This window comes from Ictalurus furcatus, chromosome 12 (assembly GCF_023375685.1).
Source record: "Ictalurus furcatus strain D&B chromosome 12, Billie_1.0, whole genome shotgun sequence".
NCBI lineage: Eukaryota > Metazoa > Chordata > Actinopteri > Siluriformes > Ictaluridae > Ictalurus > Ictalurus furcatus.
In genome coordinates, this window is record NC_071266.1 from 9,755,126 (window position 1) to 9,774,628 (window position 19,503).

The following is a 19,503-nucleotide window of genomic DNA, read 5'->3' on the forward strand; positions in this document are numbered from 1 at the left end:
TTTCACAGAGCGCGGATGCGAAAAGTGCGTAGTTCTTTCCACGTACGCATGCGCAGTGAGTGATTTGTTTTTCCGCAGCACAGCTGCTGGAGAGAGAAACATGGCGGCGTCCCTGATCTGCGGCCGGTTGTCCGCTGGACTGAGGAATTCTGGGTCCAGGACGGCTTTAAGTTCAACAGCTAAGGTTGGTTTTGGAGAAGAAATATCAAGGGGTTATATATGATATATTTTGCATGTTTTTAATTCCTTTGAAATAAGGAATTAATCCAAATGGATGTATTCCAAATTTGACATTAGCCAGCTAGCTGTCAACATCATTAATCCTTAGCAAATAGCGTTAGCTAAAGCTATTCTGTTATTATAGCTGTAAAATTATTATTGTTGTTGTTTTACGTGAAATATTTATATCTAAATATTTATCTCCTACACAAATTGTATAATACAATTTGTATACACAAAGTCTAGTAGGATTTATAAATCTGTATCGACAGAGCTGTATCCGAATCCTAAATCGCGCTTTACTCCCTATAAAGTGCACTACATAGGGTGCAAAGCTTGTTATCTCACAGTCTATATAGTGCACTTGTTGTTTTAAAGAGACTGGTTTGGAAATCAGCCATGTCAACACGCCTTCTGTATTATTTTGGCTTAGTTTGACCTCCAGTGAATAGGATTCTGAATTTTACCCAGTTAATAAACCATTAAGATTTTAAAGTACGAATCAGACAGCTCAACTCAAGGTCATGTAGAACAGCTAGTTAACATGTTAACCAGCTAGATACCACTGCTAGTCAAACACAACCTATTTTAGAGACGGTTATATTTAACCCTCTCTCCTTAAAAAGCAGTCCACAAAAGCATTCGATCACGGATAAAAAGGTTTTGTCGTGTTTAAAGTTTCACGGCTTTTGTTCTGTTGTTGCAAAGAAACAGCGCAGAGCAGCAAAAGTGCACAAATCTTGTAATACACACACACACAAACACAACGAACAACCCACTGCTGTTAACTAGAATTACAGAGAGAATTCTTTTTTAAATGATCTCAGAGTGTACAGATGAGGAGGAGGAGGAGGAGGTGAGAGAGCTGGACAGTCTGAAAGTACTAAAGTGCCGCTGCATCGCTGTCCTTAGGTAGAGGTGAAAATCAATATGCAAGGCATTTAAGGTTGATTTACAGTAATTTTAAAATATAAAAAGGTTGTTGCTTCCTGTGTATTTGTCTCGTGTGAGTTCAGCATTAAAGTCTGCTATTTTCTTAACTACTGCATGAAGTTCATAACACTATCATGAGTGTGTGTAGGAGTTTAAAACTCTGTGAGTTTATATACAGGACAGTTATAAGCTACACATATCCCGGGTGTATTCATCGGATTTATGTAATGTGGTACGAGATATCATAGTATGCTGATTGGGTAATAAGCCGTCAGATAATAAACGCTTGGTGTAATAAATCTCTGCTCTCAAATCTAATGATTTGGCCTCGGTGACGTAGGCAGGAATTAATTTCAGGAGGATGAGGAAATATCTGTACAATTAAGTTGATAAGTGCGATGCGGTTGTGTGTTTCGGGTGGATGCCAGACAGCAGTAGGAGCAGCCGCAGTGTTCAGAATTTGTCATTTATTTAACATCAAGCATAATAATAGGGATATGTCTTAGCATATAAAATCTAATCTATCCATACTCCTGTAGTAAACCTCTAGTATTTCATCGTCTGTCACTTTGTTATCCCTGAGCTCAGACAGAAATTGGGGGAAGGGGGAAATGCATGATTCATGCACGATTGTTTAATCCTGTTTCTCACCATAACAGCAAAATGTGATCAAACAAACTAATTCATTTCTGTGATTAAATATAAATGAATCTTAATTATGACTTTGACTTTTTTTTTTTTTTTTTTAAACGAAATCATTAAAGCGCAATTACTGCTCAAACATTATATCTGACATGTCTATAATCATCTGCACCATGTGAGTGTTATGTTAGTTTGGAACATCAAATATTTAAGAGCGTATTAATGATCAAAGTTCAAGCCCCTCCCAAATCTGTGCTTCGGTTTGGCTTATGTACAGTTTCCACCCCCACGGAGTCCCAGTGCTGCTCCTTGGGCCCTTTTTGGCGATTTGTGACATGGTTTTGAGAAGGAATGATTGTTGTTACGTTTACATTTACGGCATTTGGCAGACGGCATTATCCAGAGCGACTTACATTTATCTCATTTATACACCTGAGCAGTTGAGGGTTAAGGGCCTTGCTCAAGGGCCCAGCAGTGGCAGCCTGGTGGTGCTAGGGTTTGAACTCATGACCTTCCCATTACTAGTCCGACTGATTGCGCTCTTTTAAATCTTGCAGTTATCCTGAGCAGCTGTTTGTAAGTCCCCCAGGAACGAGAGGAAAGGTTGTGCCTTTGCTCGTGTTACAGTCTAGCTGAGGCACTTGACCTTGTAGTGAACACACGGTGTGTTCTTTAGTTTTGTTTTATTTACAGTCACATCAGCAATCCCAGCTGAATGTACAGAATTATATCTATTGCTGCTGATTTTGATGGTGCCCGTGTTCACACCTTTAGGATGTCACACTCCACAGTAGTGGTTAATGGTTCATGTGAAAGTAGACACTCAGGGCTTTAAGTATTTGCAGTTAGTAGTAGTAGTTTAAGTGTTATAATTATATTGTTGCGGTTGTATGCAGTGCTGTACTATCAAAAAAGCTTTAGTTTTACCAGTGTGTGAATAGTTTGCCTAGCAGGGGATCTCATCCCTCCCCTTTCCCACCGCCCTGCTCAGTAGCAGCAAAACACAGAAGCCCTGTTTGCACTAGTGCATTTTCGTTTTAAAATGCATAACTGTTGCTACGGTTACGCCTGTCGTTTACACTACTCTGGTAGTGGTAGACTTTTGGAAACGCCGAAGACCCCATTTTAGTTTGAAAACTCCGGGCTCGCGTTTCAGTGTAAACAGACAAAGACGAAGACTTTTGAAAATGAAGGCGTGGTTCGCCCACATTCGCCCCCTGATTGGGTCGTCTGGATCATTGAGTATTCTTCCCTGGTTCGTCAAGCCCCTACCATATGACTGTTATGCTAACTTGATCGTATACATGACAACACGGAGGCTGAACCGCAAGCTTTGCTGGCTTTGTTGTCATTCTTAGTAACCATTGTGCAGTTAAATTCTGTATTTTATAATACTGCAGCTGCCTACATGCACAAGAGACAAGCTATGATTAGAGAAATCGGCAACAAATCTCATTTCAAGCGGTGTAAGTCCTACAACTTGGACTAGCAACCAACACTTGTATGCGCATGCCCAGTGTGCATGAATGGTCATGTGACATGCGTTTTCGTTTTTGCGAAACGCAAGTGTGGACGAGGATCGTTTTCATTTTAAAACGGCATTTTGAAAGCCCACTAGTGTAAACAGGGTCAAAAAGTCACCATACTGTACACACAGAAACCAAACAGTGTCCTGACTAATCTTATAACATGCTCGTGGGGATAAAATTATTAATTTCTTTATACTGAGTGAAAATGTCTGTTAATTAAATATTTGAAATATATTTCTATTGCTGAATTGTTTTTATCCATAGATGGTATACAGGTTTCACCTCATGGACTTCACTTAGAAAGTATTAGAAGAGCACTTGGGACCCTGAGATGTGGGATTTGACTACAGTTTACAGGAACACATTATCTACGTTTGTCTCTTTGCCGTACCAGGTAATTACAGCGAAATCGGGGCTGTTCGTTAACCATGGCCACCAGCCGTCTCCGCTGGCGATGGGGCAGCAGCAGAGGAACCTGTCGCTGCACGAGTACCTGAGCATCGGCTTGCTGAAGGAGGCTGGGATCTCTGTGCCTGCGGGAATGGTGGCCAGCTCACCTGATGAAGCCTACGCCGTCGCCAAACAGATCGGTAAAAACATGCGACGCCATAGCGCTACGCTTTAAAGGCTGAGAATCTGTGTTTTATTTAAATCTATATAAAACTACTACATTCACATGTACTGCACATCACTAGCTAGGGCTGCACGATTATGGCCAAAATGCTAATCACGATTATTTTGATCAATATTGAGATCACCATTATTTATCACGATTATTCATTGATTTTAGGGAGAACATATTTCTATTGCACTTTCACTTTTAAATAAACAGACCGCTGCTTTCACCTCCATGTTGTGCTACATTCCAAAAATGTAGCACATTTTACTCAAATTAGAAACTCAAATTAGACTGGTCCTTAAAGTGCATCATCTCGTAGAAGCAAAATATAAATAAAACAGTACCCAAATTATAGGATAAGTAAAAATAACATCAACCAAAGGAAAATATGCATCAAATATAACAATATGCAACCAAATGAAAACAATTCAGGCGTATGCAGAAAAGGCAGTAACAGTGTTTACAGGAGGAGAGACGCAGACAAATCACCCAATAGAGTGGTGACACAGGGATGACGTCAATTTATACCGGAACCCGGAAGTTATCATCACACCGGTTCGCTCGATAAAAACCCAATAGGATTTTCCCATAGGCTTTTGGATTATTGTAAAAAATAAGCTCTGTGATCAACAAAAGTTGACAATACTAACACGTTCTGTCCATCAAGATGATTTTCACGAATGAACACAACTTTTATGTTTGAATCCTAAATACAATCACCAGAAATAAACAGCTAACCGTATGCTATAAACGAATTACACCACAGTTGCTCAGCTTCAACGTCACGATCACCAAGCTTCCCACAACTTTCCCAAACTTGATTTAAAACATTTTCCATAATACAGATTTACTCTGTGGATGAATCTTCTTCCACTTTTTTGGGGGAATTGTGCACAGCATACCTGAACTAGTTTATCTGCAGAGACTTTTCCTGTTCGGCGTGATGACGTTTAATGTCCCCCGACAACGTCTGTAGTCCCATTTAGCAATATGTTGGTGTCATGATTTCCCCTCGCACAAGCGCTGGAGCACGCAGCGCGCTCTGAAACCCGAAGCGAAGATGGCAGCTCGAGTGCTAAAATGCTAACTTGTTTCCGAGTTTTGGCGTACAAAATGACGTCATCTCTGCGCCACTCCATGGTGATTGGCTGTAAGTTTAGAAAGCGCTTGCCTTGATCTGCAGCGGAGCTTTCTATGAGCGGAGGACGAACTTTAAACGTTAATATCGCAGTCGATCATGTTCATGAAATCGTGGGCAGTCAAAATCGTAATCGAGATCAATATTGAATTAATTGTGCAGCCCTATCACTAGCTATGACTCCATCCACATATTTTAAATTTAATTTTAATAAATATTTTGGTCTGAAGGTTGATTAATTTTCTATAACAGCAGCTCTGATACTTGTACTTGCCAGATTTCAGATCACAGGTTTATTAGTGTCTATGTTTATTAATCGTTGGCAAATCGCTGTGGTATTAGAGGAATAAAATACTTTGTAACATGATTTTTTTTTTCAGCTTCACGATGGTAATATTAACTCTGTTCAGATCCAAAACCACTCTGCTGTTGATTGTTTTTCTGTAACAGAATGTTCCCAAGTGTTTTATTCCTTCCTTAGTATTCTTGGTTAAACTCAACTCTAATCTAAGCACCAGGTGAAACAGAATTAAAAATATTTTATTTTTTTGTTCTACTTTAAAAAAAAAATTAAAAATTGTAAACAAATTAAATCTGATTAGGCATTGACACACACAACTGGTTGATGATGGTGTGTGTGTGTGCGCGTGTGTGTGCACGTGTGCATCTGAATGAAGGGAAATGGGTTTGTAGTGCAATCCTACACACACACAAACACACACACGTCAGATCATTATGTGAGCTCTGCAGCTGCAAAGTGAACGATGTTGGAATCGTGATCAAAATTTTTGGCGCCCTCAATTAACATACCAACATTGTTGGTCTCAGCTAACATTAGCGAATTGATTAATGTTAGATGGATGTTAGACATCACAGTGCACTCTGGCATTTTTCTCCGGTTTCAGCTTTCATAGATCAGGCCATGGATCCATACTCTAGTGGCGTATTTATACACAAAATAAACGAGTTTCTGGAAATAATGTAAAATACGAAAGAACTTGTATGTTTTCTGTTGATTTAAAACGCAAAATAAAGTGCAACGTCATCATATTGTTCCTAACTTGGGTAAATAATCGTGGTAAATAATCCAGACGATCCTTTCAGTCCTGATTGTGCAGCTCTTGATCATGTGTAATCTGAGGGTTTTGACGACGTTCCTGATGGAGAATCTCAGCGCTTGTGCCAGTTAGAGTTTCCTTCTTTTGTTTTTCTTGTATGATTCTCTTAGACTTTGTGGACATGTGATCTTTTCGGCGTAGCTGTGTGTGTTGCTGAAACAGCATGCCTCTGAACTTTGGTGTTACTTGGCTGTTCTCCAGGTGGAGCGTGCAATTGTAATGATACCCATCAGGTGACTCGCTCACACCATCGGAGTCGGAGATGACGTCTACAAGACAGAAGGAGCCATGCATCAGGAATAAGCAGCGTGATGTCTTCATTTTCTAGCTAAGCTGAGAAGCCAGTGAGCGATAAACTGTATATTCATCTAATATTCGGTGCAGACCTGGGCTTCATCATAATGTCTTGATTTCATTGCGATTATTTGTGCTGACAAAATTTTCTACAGTTTCAATTTCCCACATCAAAAAATTCTACCTTCCAATTAAAAGTTAGTTTGCTCCAAACAGGGAGAAAAGATCCCCCCCCCATTATTGTCGGAGCAGACTTTTACAGTCCCTCTAGGATGTCACGATTTTTACAGAAATGAACGCAAAATCAAACAAACGCCGCAATATTTGGAGCAGCTTGCAATTTTTCAAAATTACCACAGATTTTCTGCAGATTTGGGCTAAGACGCGTCATGTGATGTCATCACAACTTGCATTCAGTCAAAGCCATCTTTGATTCACGTGCGTCAAACATGAGTACCATCTCATTTACCAACCAGCATCACTGTGAAAGTGTGTGCGATGTAATGTAACGTAATCATGTAATGTTGTGGAACGTCCATGAGACAAGTTAGTTCCTGTTCTCACTTAACGTCATGGCAGCTATAAACAGTCGTTCCCTCACCAGCCTCTCAAGCTTCTCTGTCCAGAAGACTTTCCCGTGTTGGAAATCGTTACCTCTGACTGTGACAAAGCGCTGGCACTGGAGACTCCTTCCATAAAAGCTAAATAAACATCTCCTTGCAGAAACTTCACCACATCAACAATATTACACACTTGTTTGTGTGGCGTGTCCTGTGTGTGATGTTACTATAGAAACAAAAATATATTAGAACAAGCGCCTCATGTAAATGCTTGTTTTTTTTTTTCTCCACCTGACTCATATTTTTATAATCATTTTTAGATGATTATCATACTGTATGGTTAAAATGCTGTACAGTGTTAGTGCATTTAGCATGTCGCTGCTCGTTTGTTAGCTTGTTTGAAGTTGTAATGGAATTTCGGAGTTGTAGAGGCATGCACAGACCATTGCAACCAACCTCCTAAACTTAGCTGATACTATATGTGTGTGTGTGTGTGTGTGTGTCTTATATATCACCTTGGGCTCTAAGAAGGTCGCTTCAACTACATACAGCTCAGCTTGAGAACATATCCAAACCATGGACGTGTGTCGGTTTGTGATCGTACAGTCCTACATGTGAAAGTATCTCAATGAAAAAGTGGAGGATTACATTTAAGTCACACTTAGGGTGTGTCATTTAAAAAATTTTGACAGTACAGCGAGACAGATTGTGCACTTGTCATTATTGAATGTTTTATGTGTTCAGTAAGTTTATTCCACAGACAATGTTAGAACATTTAAATCTATAATGTAGCGTTAATTACATAGCAGATAATGTAATGTGAATTTAAAACTTAAAACCTTAATTATACGGTTGCAGGAATTTCAGATAATCACATTCATTTTGCACGAGCTGATGATAAACGGCAGATTTAATGACACCCTGCATGAAAACATGCAAAACTGACTATATGAAATAAATAACGACACTTTTACATTATTAGATAGATAGATAGATAGATAGATAGTTTGTTCCCTCTGAAACTATTGAAATGGCAAGGCCAATTCATTTGCCCTGCCCTCTAGAGATGGTTGGTGATGTCACTGGCTGTTGTTTTTGGGTTTTTATTCACAGCTCTCACAATGTTTCTGTCATCAGCTGTTGTTGTTTTCCTTGGCCAACCCATTCAGTGTCTGTTGCTCAGTACACTAGTGGTTTCTTTCTTTTTCAGGACATTCCAAATGGTTATATTGGCTATGCCTAATGTTTGTGCAATGTCTCTGATTGATTTTCCCTTTTTTCTCAGCTTGAAAATGGCTGGCTTTACTCCCATAGACAGCTCTCTGATCTTCATGTCGGTTGATCCTTTTTAACAGTCTTCACAGGCGAAACTGAAGGCTAAAACCAAGAGTAACTGTTCAGAGCTATTTATTGTTTAAACGATCAGTCTAACAGGACCTACCTGGATAGCAAGAAATGCCTATCAGTCACACGTTGCAATGTTTTTACTCGCCTACAAATTGGGTGGTCTGATACAAAATGTGCTATGTTCTAACTTCTATGTCATTTAACACGTCTACATATAAATACCAGGAAATAAAAGCTGTAATTCTAAACTCTTTTCTCATGTTCATCTTTTGATGACTATCAAACCCAAATGTCTTGTGTCTACAGCAAAAACGAATGAATAGGCCTTGCTGTTCTAATAGTTTCGGAGGGGACTGTAGATAGATAGATGCCGACTGCACCCCAGGCCTCCCCGCCCGACATGACCTCACTAATGCTCCTCTAGCTAAATGATCACAAATCCCCATAGCCACGCTCCAATAACTAGTGGAAAGCCTTCCCAGAACAGCGGAGCTAATTATAAGAGCAAAAGAGGACTAAATCTGGAATGGGACGTCCAACAAGCACATTATGGTTGTGATAATAGAATTTCTGGAGAATATTTATTTTTAATATTCTGTGGGCTTGCCATCACTTTGGCACACACACACACACATATATATGCGTGTATGTGTAATATATGAATATGAAATTGTTAAGAGAAGCCTGTTTGTGGGTCGTTTCTTCAGTTGTTTGAGTGGAAAATGTAAAAACAGTGAGCCTCGTTTATCAAGTTGGATCTGAACAAATGGATTTATCAGCTGTTCATGAGAGCATTTGCAGAAGAAATGTGTTATTCGTGAAAATTCTATGGAGTCCTTAAATATAAATCATCTGTGCATAGAATTTTATTATTTCGGAGTTGACCCGTAATTTCAATGATGATGATATTCTCATGCTTCTCTCTCTCTCTGTCTCCTGCGCAGGCTCTAAGGATCTGGTGGTGAAAGCTCAGGTGTTGGCTGGAGGAAGAGGCAAAGGAACGTTTGAGGGAGGGTTGAAAGGAGGAGTCCGAATCGTTTACTCGTGAGTGGGATCTGCCATCACGCCATCATGTCATGAATCCTTTGTGCTACTACACCACTGTTATATCCATATCTGTTCTCTCCATCTGTGCTCTCAGGCCAGAGGAAGCGAGGGAAATCTCCTCAATGATGATCGGTAAGAAGCTGTTCACCAAGCAGACGGGCGAGGCGGGCCGCATCTGTAACCAGGTGTTCATCTGTGAGCGCCGTTATCCCCGCAGAGAGTATTACTTCGCCATCACCATGGAGAGATCTTTCCAGGTTTGAGCCCTGATGATGTCACTGGAGTGGGGTGGGATATTGGTGTACAGCACATTGAATTGTGATTGATACCACCACTCCCTGGTAACAGTTTCACTGAAACCCCTTTCGCACACGGGTCATGTAGTTGGTCAGAAGCCCATACGTTGCCAGGAAAGACACGTTAGATAAATCACTGAGTGGTTATTTTTATCCAAAACAAAAACCCCTACTCATATTATTAAAGCCCCCATGAAATGGCTAGACAGTAGTGATTTGATTCAGTATTTTTAATGCGCGTGACTGATTTACCCATCATCCAATAGTGTTCGAGAGACACCACACCCTTGCCTAAACAAACTTTTCAACAGCTTTTAGACTAAAACGTTGCTTCTTTTATACAGGCCTTGATTATCGACATACTCTGAAATGTTACTTTATCCCGTTATGGTGGTTTTGCCTCAATCGTATCAATATCAGTGCAGAAAAGCACAAAAACTCGAATGGGTGGAGATTGGTGCAGTATTCTGGAGATATTAGTGTGTGAAGTGTCCAGCAGGGGTCACAAGAACGTTATATCACACTCAAAACTGGATTAAACTGCCTCTCAGAGGAACTAGTGGGTGTGACAAGGAAGCAGACACACTGTCAATCATTCCACGCATCAACCAATCATATAGGGTTAATGTCAGGATTAGGATTAGCTAATCATTTAATCACAATCAATCGCAAATTACATTGAGCCATTAAAATTTTAGAAGTACACGTTCGTCATATTATACATCAGCCACTTGTATTATTACGGTTTCTTGGGAACATGACAAGCGGTGTTTTTATGGTCTTAATAACTTTAAGACGGCGAGAATAAAAAAATAATCTAGTGAGGAAATAACAACATACTTGATAGCAACATGTTTTGTGAACGTTCCGAAACTGTACGTGGATAAAAAGTGTGAAAAAAATGTAATCGTTGGAAAATTGCTATGGTACAAGAGCAATAGAACTCCCTGGAAAATCCAGTTATAGGAAAATAATCACTTTGGGGTGTCTGGCTGTTGACTATTTTTCTATAACATCACGTCCCTAAGTTTTTTATTCCTTACATGATTGATCTCTTTGTCCAATAGTGTACTTGGGGATGCTCTGTAGCTGATGGGCATAAGCAGTTACTTAAATGGGTGATGCAAAAAAATGATTGACAGTCACCTTTGTTTATCTTCCCGCCCACTATAGTCTCTGAGCTGCAGCATTCCCTTATATGTCATAGCTGTAGATTAGTCTCATTCCACCACTAAAGATGATAATGATGATGATGGTCTGTGCTTAGGGCCCGGTGCTGATTGGCAGCTCTCAGGGGGGCGTGAACATAGAGGACGTGGCAGCTGAGAATCCAGACGCCATCGTGAAAGAGCCCATCGACATCGTAGAGGGCATCAAGATGGATCAAGCCATAAAGGTGAGGCAGAGGGAAAGATGAAAGATTAAGAAATAGCACTGACATGTCGTATGAGCCGTGATGTCAAGCACACACGTCACTTTCTTCCTCCAGGTTGCTAAGAAAATGGGTTTCCCAGTGGCTTTGGTGAACGAAGCGGCCGAGAACATGATCAAACTCTACGACCTTTTTATCAAATACGACGCGTCTATGGTGGAAATCAACCCTATGGTGGAAGACTCCTCTGGCATTGGTATACTGCACACACGCACGCACGCATACAAGGCTTTTCATGCAATCTGAATTAACACTCGCCAGCTTTTTCTTTTTTCATCTTTCTGGGTTATAAAAGTTGTGTACAAACAGAGGTGCTAACATCTACACGTTAGCTGTAGGGTTTATGGTTTTTGCTCCAGTGACCGACCAAACACGCGTACAATTCGTCCAGTGGAAGAGCCAATTAACCGAAGGTGAACTTTGACCTGTCATGACGCAAACCTCAGTTTTTTGAGCCAATAGGAAACAAGATTATAGTATGTTTGTATGTATAGTTGGTAAAAAAAAAGAATAAAAAAGGATGGCGGAGCTGCTTATTATTAAGTAGCATTATACTGGACTGTCTTATTGTTGCATGGTGCACATCTGGGAGAAAGTAAACCTGCTGTCTTGTCCAACAACATAGGGTTATTCGTGGGAAATAGAAAAAAATACATACATATACACATATACGTGTCTGTGTGTAATACATTATTATTATGGTTTTTTTTTTTTTTTGATCATAGAATTTTTATTGAGAATTTACATTTTACATAACACCCCACCCAACAACCCCAACAAACAACCACAGCCAAAACCAAAAGAAACGGGGAAACAAAAAACAATAAACAAACAACCAGAGAAAAAAAAACTAACAAACGTAACAACCCAAAACAACAACAAAAAAAAAGTGGTAAGATGATCATGAATTACAGTCTACCTCTCCTCAATCCACCACCAGGGTGTGTACATCATTGAAGTAGGTAATAAATTGTGCCCATTTTCCCAAAAATGATTCACCCGTGCCTCTGATGTTATACTTGATTTTTTCAAGTTTTAAAAAGAAGATTAAATCTTTAAGCCAGACTGATATAGAGGGGGGTTGTGGAGAGGTCCAAGACAACAGTATTCTGCGCCGAGCAAGTAACGATGCAAAGGCCACAACACTCGCTTCTTTATGGTTCAGAGGTTGACGCTGAGATGGAACACCAAAGATGGCAATTAAAGGACAGACATCTAATTTGATTTTAAGAACGTCGGACATAGTTTTGAAGAAAGAGATCCAAAAGTTCTGCAATTTGGGACAGGGTGCAAACATGTGACTGAGGTTACAGGGTGAAAGTTTACATTTTTCACACATGTCAGGGACATTAGGATATATTTTAGACAGTTTACTCCTAGAGAGGTGAGCTCTATGGACCACTTTAAATTGTATGAAACTAAGTTTAGCACAGGACGTGGTGGTACGTATATTATCTAACGCTCTGCCCCAGTAATCATCCTCAAGCTCCAGGCCCAATTCCTCTTCCCAAGCACTAATGGTTTTGATATTGTAAGAATCGTCCTGTGACCAGATCGTTGCATATATCCGTGAAATAATGCCACCCTTATTAGGATTCAACTTGAACACCTCTTCCCATGCAGACTTTGTAGGTAAGGAGGGAAAACCAGTGAATAGGGAGGAGACACAATGCCTAACTTGAAAGAAACGGAATAGGTGAGACGGAGGCAGGCCGAATGACGAGGATAATTCAGAAAAGTTTGCAAACACATTATTAATGAAAAGATCCTCAAAGTGTTTCAGACCCTTCTTTTCCCACAAAGAGAATGTGGAATCTATAAAGGAGGGGGAAAGAGGTGGCTATTACATATAGGTGCCATGGTTGAAGCCGAGATGGATTTAAAATGACGGCGAAACTGATAGAAAATTTTTAGAGAGGTACATACTATTGGATTATCCATGTATTGTTGTATTTATTTTTAAATTATGTTTTTTTTCATGCTAGCAGTGTTGGCACAGCGATTATTGTTATTGGTTGTACGTGTTTGTATCATTATCAGTATTTTCCTCTTTGGGTTGTGCAGTGATGTGCATGGACGCTAAGATCAACTTTGACTCCAACGCCGCATACAGACAGAAGAAAGTGTTCGACATGCAGGACTGGAGTCAGGAGGACATACGAGACAGAGAGGCAGCTAAAGCCGATCTGAACTACATCGGCCTGGATGGCACCATCGGCTGCCTGGGTCAGTTAAACAACCCTTACACCGTTTATTTTTAAGTGCACCTACGTGTTTCATGTAGTGTGTTTATAGAGCTGTTTTTGAATGTTAAAAGTCTGCAAAATTTCAGAAATCAAAGCGCACGACAAACTGAGTTATTGACTCCCAAAAGAAGGAAGTGATTCTGAACAGCTGAAACGAGTTGTTAGTAATTCCAGACTTTACATCCTATACTAATTTACGTAGGTTTGTAACAAAAAACCCCGCCTCTGGTCTTCATCGGCTGCTCACTGACAGACGGAGCTGATACTTGTTATGGTAGTGGGCGTTTCCTTTTTGAAACACACTGACAGTGGTAGACCAATCACAACAGACTGGGACATCTGACCAATCAGAGCAGAGTATGCTCTCTGAAAGGAGGTGTTTAGAATGAATCATTTAGAATGGATCATTTAATGAGTCGTTTGTGACACTGGGGGAAAAAGGTGATGCTGCAGTTTAAATTATGAGCACATTAAGGTGTTTTTTGATCTTAGATGCATGTAAATCTATTCTATGAGACCTTTAAAACAAAATTAGGCACTTTTCAAAACCGTAATAGCTGCGCTTTAATTCCAACACTACAGGCATGATTATTAATGTATATGCTACAGTCTCATTCTGCACCAAACATGGGATTGCCACTGAACAGTTATTTGTCTTTCTTTTAATTTTAAACTTGTATTTACACAATTTACAAACGCAAACAATCAAATCTACAGTCCTCTTCTTGATGTACACACACTGCTTCTGAAAATGAAGCTTATTAGTGCTTATAAGATGCAGCGAGCATTTTCATCCAGCACTTATTATTAGATTTACGTCATATAGAAAAGTGAGCCTAAATGATTACCACAAAATAAACATATTTTGTGAAACAAAATTAGCAGAAATTATGTGCAAAAATATGTGCAATAAAGAAAACTGTGTAAAATGCAAGTCATTTTAACGCTTTTAGAATTAACTTTAATTAAATATAAATCTTCGATGATGACAAATTAATTCAGGTTCATTTATTTTCTGCTAAGAAAGATTTAATAATGATATAATGACAGAACCCCCGCTTGTATCTCTCCTTAGTCAACGGAGCCGGTCTCGCCATGGCAACCATGGACATCATTAAACTCCACGGCGGGACGCCTGCCAACTTCCTTGACGTAGGAGGCGGAGCCACGGCGCATCAAGTGACGGAAGCCTTCAAGCTCATCACCTCGGACAAAAAGGTAACACTGTGATGTAATGCATCACGGAATCGCCGCGAGTCGTACTGATTAGAAAGCGAGCTCTGATTCCACCTTTTTTTTCCCCTTTTCTTTTTTTTGGCAGGTGCAGGCCATCCTCGTCAACATTTTTGGCGGCATCATGAGGTGTGACGTCATCGCTCAGGGCATCATCATGGCCGTCAGGGACTTAGATCTGAAAATCCCCATCGTAGTGCGGTTACAAGGTGAGCGAGGGAGAAGTGGATGAAAAGGGCAAGGGAATGAAGAAACTGACAGATGGGTAAAGAGAGTTATTCTTTCACTGGTGGAGAGGAAATGATGTCGTGTTGAAATGCAGTCATTACAGTGAGGGGGGAAAAGGTGATGAGCATGACGTGTGGCATTTCACGCAACGTTCATTTAAAATAGTGAAGCACAGAAAACTTGGCAAAATAGGAAGTAAAGGCTTCATTAGATCGGATTATGTATTACTTCGCATTATAACTGATAATAAAATGCTCAATTTGAATTGTCAGAATTCATTGCAGTGATTTAAACAGCAAGCTCATGATTGCGTTTCCATGGAAACAGTACAGAATTCATACCACTAATTTTCTCCTCAATTTGGAAACTAGTTGGATTCTTGCCTAAGGTTTGAATGAACCCTTATTAATTTTTTTTGCACATTTTTGCTGTACAGTCAACAAAGAAAAGAACAATCGGCTTCATTTACTTGAGTGCTGCTCTCTTCGTAAATCTCAGTTTTCGTTCTCCAGACCTTTTCTGAAGATTCACGTCACGCAGCAGTTCGTTGTGATGCTAACACGCGCGTGTTTAAATCAATCACTCAATCCACTCTCTGTTAGGCGTGTGTCCTGCTGTGCTGGATTTACACGCCGAGTCTAATATAAACTCCATAAAGATGCATTCAAATCTCTTACATGGTGCGAATTTCAAAATCATCTACAACGGTGTCATTGTCTTGCCCAAGGACACTTCGGTAAGTGAAGTCATGTGGGCTGGGAATCCAACCGCCAACCCTATGATTAGTGGACAACCTGTTCTCCCTGCTCTACCACCTGAGCCACAGCCATATTAACTGTAATTGTAATTAACACATCAGCTGTCCCTGTCCAACATGTCTCACTGACACTTAAGTTTGTGCCTCCTGTTAGTCCATTTTCCCACAATTGAATCTGAGTGAAATTGATAGTTTTTGCTATTTTTTTGTTTTAGTATTTAGTTTAATATTTAAACAAACCGGAAAGTAAAAAAAAGTAAGACTGCTGGGTGAGAGGTGCGTAGGGGCTGAAAACAGACTTGTAAAATGTCTTTTATTTGTTAATCAGAAATACAGCGACGGACAAAAAAACAACCCTTTATCAATTGAGTGTACAAATCACGTAAAAAAATGCTCCAAGCACAGAGGAACACGAAAGTGCTACAGTTCTGTCTTTTGGATCAGTTAGGCAGTTCACATTGAAAACACATGGCGTTTTTGAATCACTTCCTGAGTCATAAGGTGAGTCGATTCAGAGTCGACTCACTTTTTCACAAGAGTTCACTTGGAAGTGGGTTGAACGCACCTCGGTTCTCCCCCGAATGTGATTGCTGTATTCTGACCTGCCTTAAGAACTGCACCGAGGAAGAGAACACGCCAGGGTTTGATTCAGACGATACTGAACATATCGTGCGAATGCTTCATTGTTATGACTGCACTAAAGCGTATAGAAGTACGCAGAAAAACAAAGTTCAAGTGGACGAAGGCTCAAAGAATAGGTCACAAAAGCTGATGTGGGTTCTTTGGAGAGAAGTCCTCTCTCTCTCTCTCTCTCTCTCTCTCTCTCTATCTCTCATGTGTGTGTGTGTGTGTGTGTGTGTGTGTGTGTGTGTGTGTTAATCCTCATTGCTGTTGGTGTGTCTTGCAGGAACAAGAGTGGATGACGCAAAGGCTCTTATCGCTGCTAGTCCTCTGAAGATCCTAGCCTGTGATGACCTAGATGAGGCGGCTAAGATGGTACACTCAAAAACACAGCACCATAAAAAAAAAACTTTTCTTTCTTCCTGTTATATGTGTAGCAGAGGGGTCAGCTGATAATGGACAACGGTCCCGATGCTGATACAGCAAATTATTTCCGCCGATCAATGTTGGGTGTAACGCGTTTCTAAGTAACGCATCACTGTAATTCAATTACTTTTCCTCTGGAAAAAAAGTTAAGTAACGGATTGCACTTTTAAGTAATTTAATTACAGTTAATTATGATGTACTTAAATTACATACTGTATAGACTTTCAACAATTCTGTATAAAAAAGTATTGAAATAAAAATCTAAATTTATCATCTAAAGATTTAATTTGCTTTGTAATTTAACTCGACCCCTTTATATTCGTTAGTTGTAGGCTAAGTGTGAGTGCGTGTGTGCATGCGTGCGTTCAAGTTCGCGTCAGGTCAGTGTGAAGTTGCTCAAGTTAAAGGAAACCAGTGGCTGTTTGGCTAAATGTAATTATTCCCACTACTTCATTTTTCTGATGCATGTAGACAAGAACATCACGGTAAAATATAAGTTATGTCCTGGGGAAAAACACTATCAGCCTCTCTCTAAAGTAGTAGCGCTTATTGTTAAGCCAGTTTATATTATTTGTTTACATTTTTGTATTAAAAAATGGTTTAATACAGCTGTGCTTAACAGGCTGAACTATTCCATGTTTGACTCAAATGAAAAGAAGTAATAAGAAAGTAGTAATTAATAGTGAGTAGTGCAATTACTTTTCAGGCAGAGTAATTAATCAGTAACTTAATTTCAACGTTGTTGATGTAATTCGTAATTAATTACTTTTTTGAAGTACCTTAGCCAACACTGCATCTGATTGAAATGAGCGCTTGGAAAATACTGTAGCAGAACCTGGCTGTAGTTCAGCAACTCTACTTTCCCAAACATCACGGATTCATAAAACCGAAGTTGTAACAGTGAGTACGTTTACATGGACAGCAGTAATCTAATTATTGAGCTTATTCTGAATAAGACAATATTGTGATTAAGGTGTTTACATGAGTTGCTTTTAGAATACTCCTTTCATGTTCATGTTTTACATGTTATAGAACATAGTTCGATTAACGGCACGCCGTCTGACGTCCCTCCAGAATTTCACGTTTCAACATACAGTTGGTCTTCGTTATGGTACCGTATACAGTTTTGGGTGTTTTTTATTTTAAATTTTTACGAAAGCTTCAAGTGCAGTTGATTATTTGTCATGCTATACGTGCAAATAGATGACTGCTTGAAGCCGCGGGCTGCATCCTAAACCATATCTACATGTATTTCTCCTACTATATAGTAGGTAAGTACACGGTTTCGGACGCAGCCGTACTCTCTCGTTTGCCATTAAACAGTTGAGCACTGCCGTGTGTGTACGTGTCCGGTCGCAAAATGCGGTGAAAACTCTCACACGACGTTAATAGTGTGATTAAGGTGTGTACATGTCTGTAATGCACTTCGATAATGCGACTAAAACAGGAATACTCCACATGTCTTAATTCGATTTGTCTTTACTTCGAGTATGACTTTAGCCGGATTAAGGTCATCAGTAATCGTTGTTTACATGCTAGTCTCTTAATCAGAGTATCGTCTTAATCGGGTTAATATCAGATTATTGTTGTCCATGTAAACATACTGAGTGGCAACCTTTACAATATGATATGTTAATCAGCATAGTGTTTTTTTTGTTTTGTTTTGTTTTGTTTTTAACTAGCTGGACACAGCAAAAAGAATTATATTTAACACCATTTTGACACTGGATTTAAATGTGCATTCACACTCCTGTCTATGCCTCTCACTTTTTTCTCTCTCGCTCTCTCCTGTAGGTTGTAAAGCTTTCTGAAATCGTTTCATTGGCCAAAGAGGCTCAAGTGGATGTAAAGTTCCAGCTGCCCATCTAAAGAACTCCACATCTATTAACTACAAAACTCCATGAACTGACTTGACCCAGTCCCACATTTCACATCCCACTCCTCCACTGTGTTCTGCTACTTTCTGTGTTCGTCATAAGGTGCTTCAGCGCTTAGATATGAGATACGCTCTCATCACGCATTGTCTGGGTTTGTTGTTTAGGTCAGGTCAGTCTTACTACCTGTTCTTTACCCTTGTTTATTTTGTTAATGTCTTGGTTTTTTAAAATTTTTTTAAATTTTTTTTTTTTTTTTGAAGATGTGGATCTATTTATGTGGGACTGTATTTATATGGAAGGATGCTGAGGTGAAGCAAGCTGGACGTAGAATATGTTTAAAACATATACACATATCTCTAGAGTCTGATTTAAAAAAAAATCTCCCGGCATGCGTTGTTGGAGAAGAGCCTCATTTTCTGCTTCAGTCAGTGTTTTCTGAAGAGCACGTCACCGTTTCCTACCCCCTTCAAACGCACAAACCACTTCTCTGGGGAATCTCTGTAATCTTACTGTGTGTTCTTTTGGCTCTGTATGAAGAACTGCTGGTTAGCAGGAGGGAATGAATAAAATAAGAAAGGAAAAAATAAAGTTTTTGATAATCATGAGGAGGATAAATTCTGCTCAAAGGTTTCGAGTTGAAAGAACTTCTCGTGTATGTGTGTGTGTGTGAGAGAGACTCAGTAAAAGATACAGCATGCATGTAGAATTAGATGCATATATATGCAGAGATTAAAAGGGCATTCTATTATTTATTTAGAAAAGAAAAGTGGTTAGAATTTGATGTAGAGCGTCAATAAAAAATAAAATCTTCCTTCCTTAATTTCACAGAAATTTAGATCAAAGTGCGAGCAGGAGGCAAGAAGGCAGTCCGAAATCCATTATCAATGATTGTAAAAGGCAAAAATAAATCCAAAAATGCCAAAAACATGATGAAACAACAG

At 39.6% G+C, this 19,503-nt stretch overlaps 1 protein-coding gene across 1 annotated transcript; it reads left to right on the forward strand.

Annotated features, from left to right (window-relative positions):
• The first annotated feature begins 61 nt into the window (after positions 1 to 61).
• Positions 62 to 19,206, forward strand: sucla2 (succinate-CoA ligase ADP-forming subunit beta). Its single transcript, XM_053638305.1, has 11 exons — positions 62 to 184; positions 3,718 to 3,913; positions 9,344 to 9,443; positions 9,541 to 9,703; positions 11,010 to 11,138; positions 11,232 to 11,370; positions 13,239 to 13,400; positions 14,496 to 14,638; positions 14,742 to 14,862; positions 16,546 to 16,634; positions 18,480 to 19,206. The coding sequence occupies exons 1-11, from the start codon at positions 101 to 103 to the stop codon at positions 18,552 to 18,554; spliced, it is 1,401 nt and encodes a 466-aa protein (XP_053494280.1). The 5' UTR covers positions 62 to 100; the 3' UTR covers positions 18,555 to 19,206.
• The last annotated feature ends 297 nt before the right edge of the window (positions 19,207 to 19,503 follow it).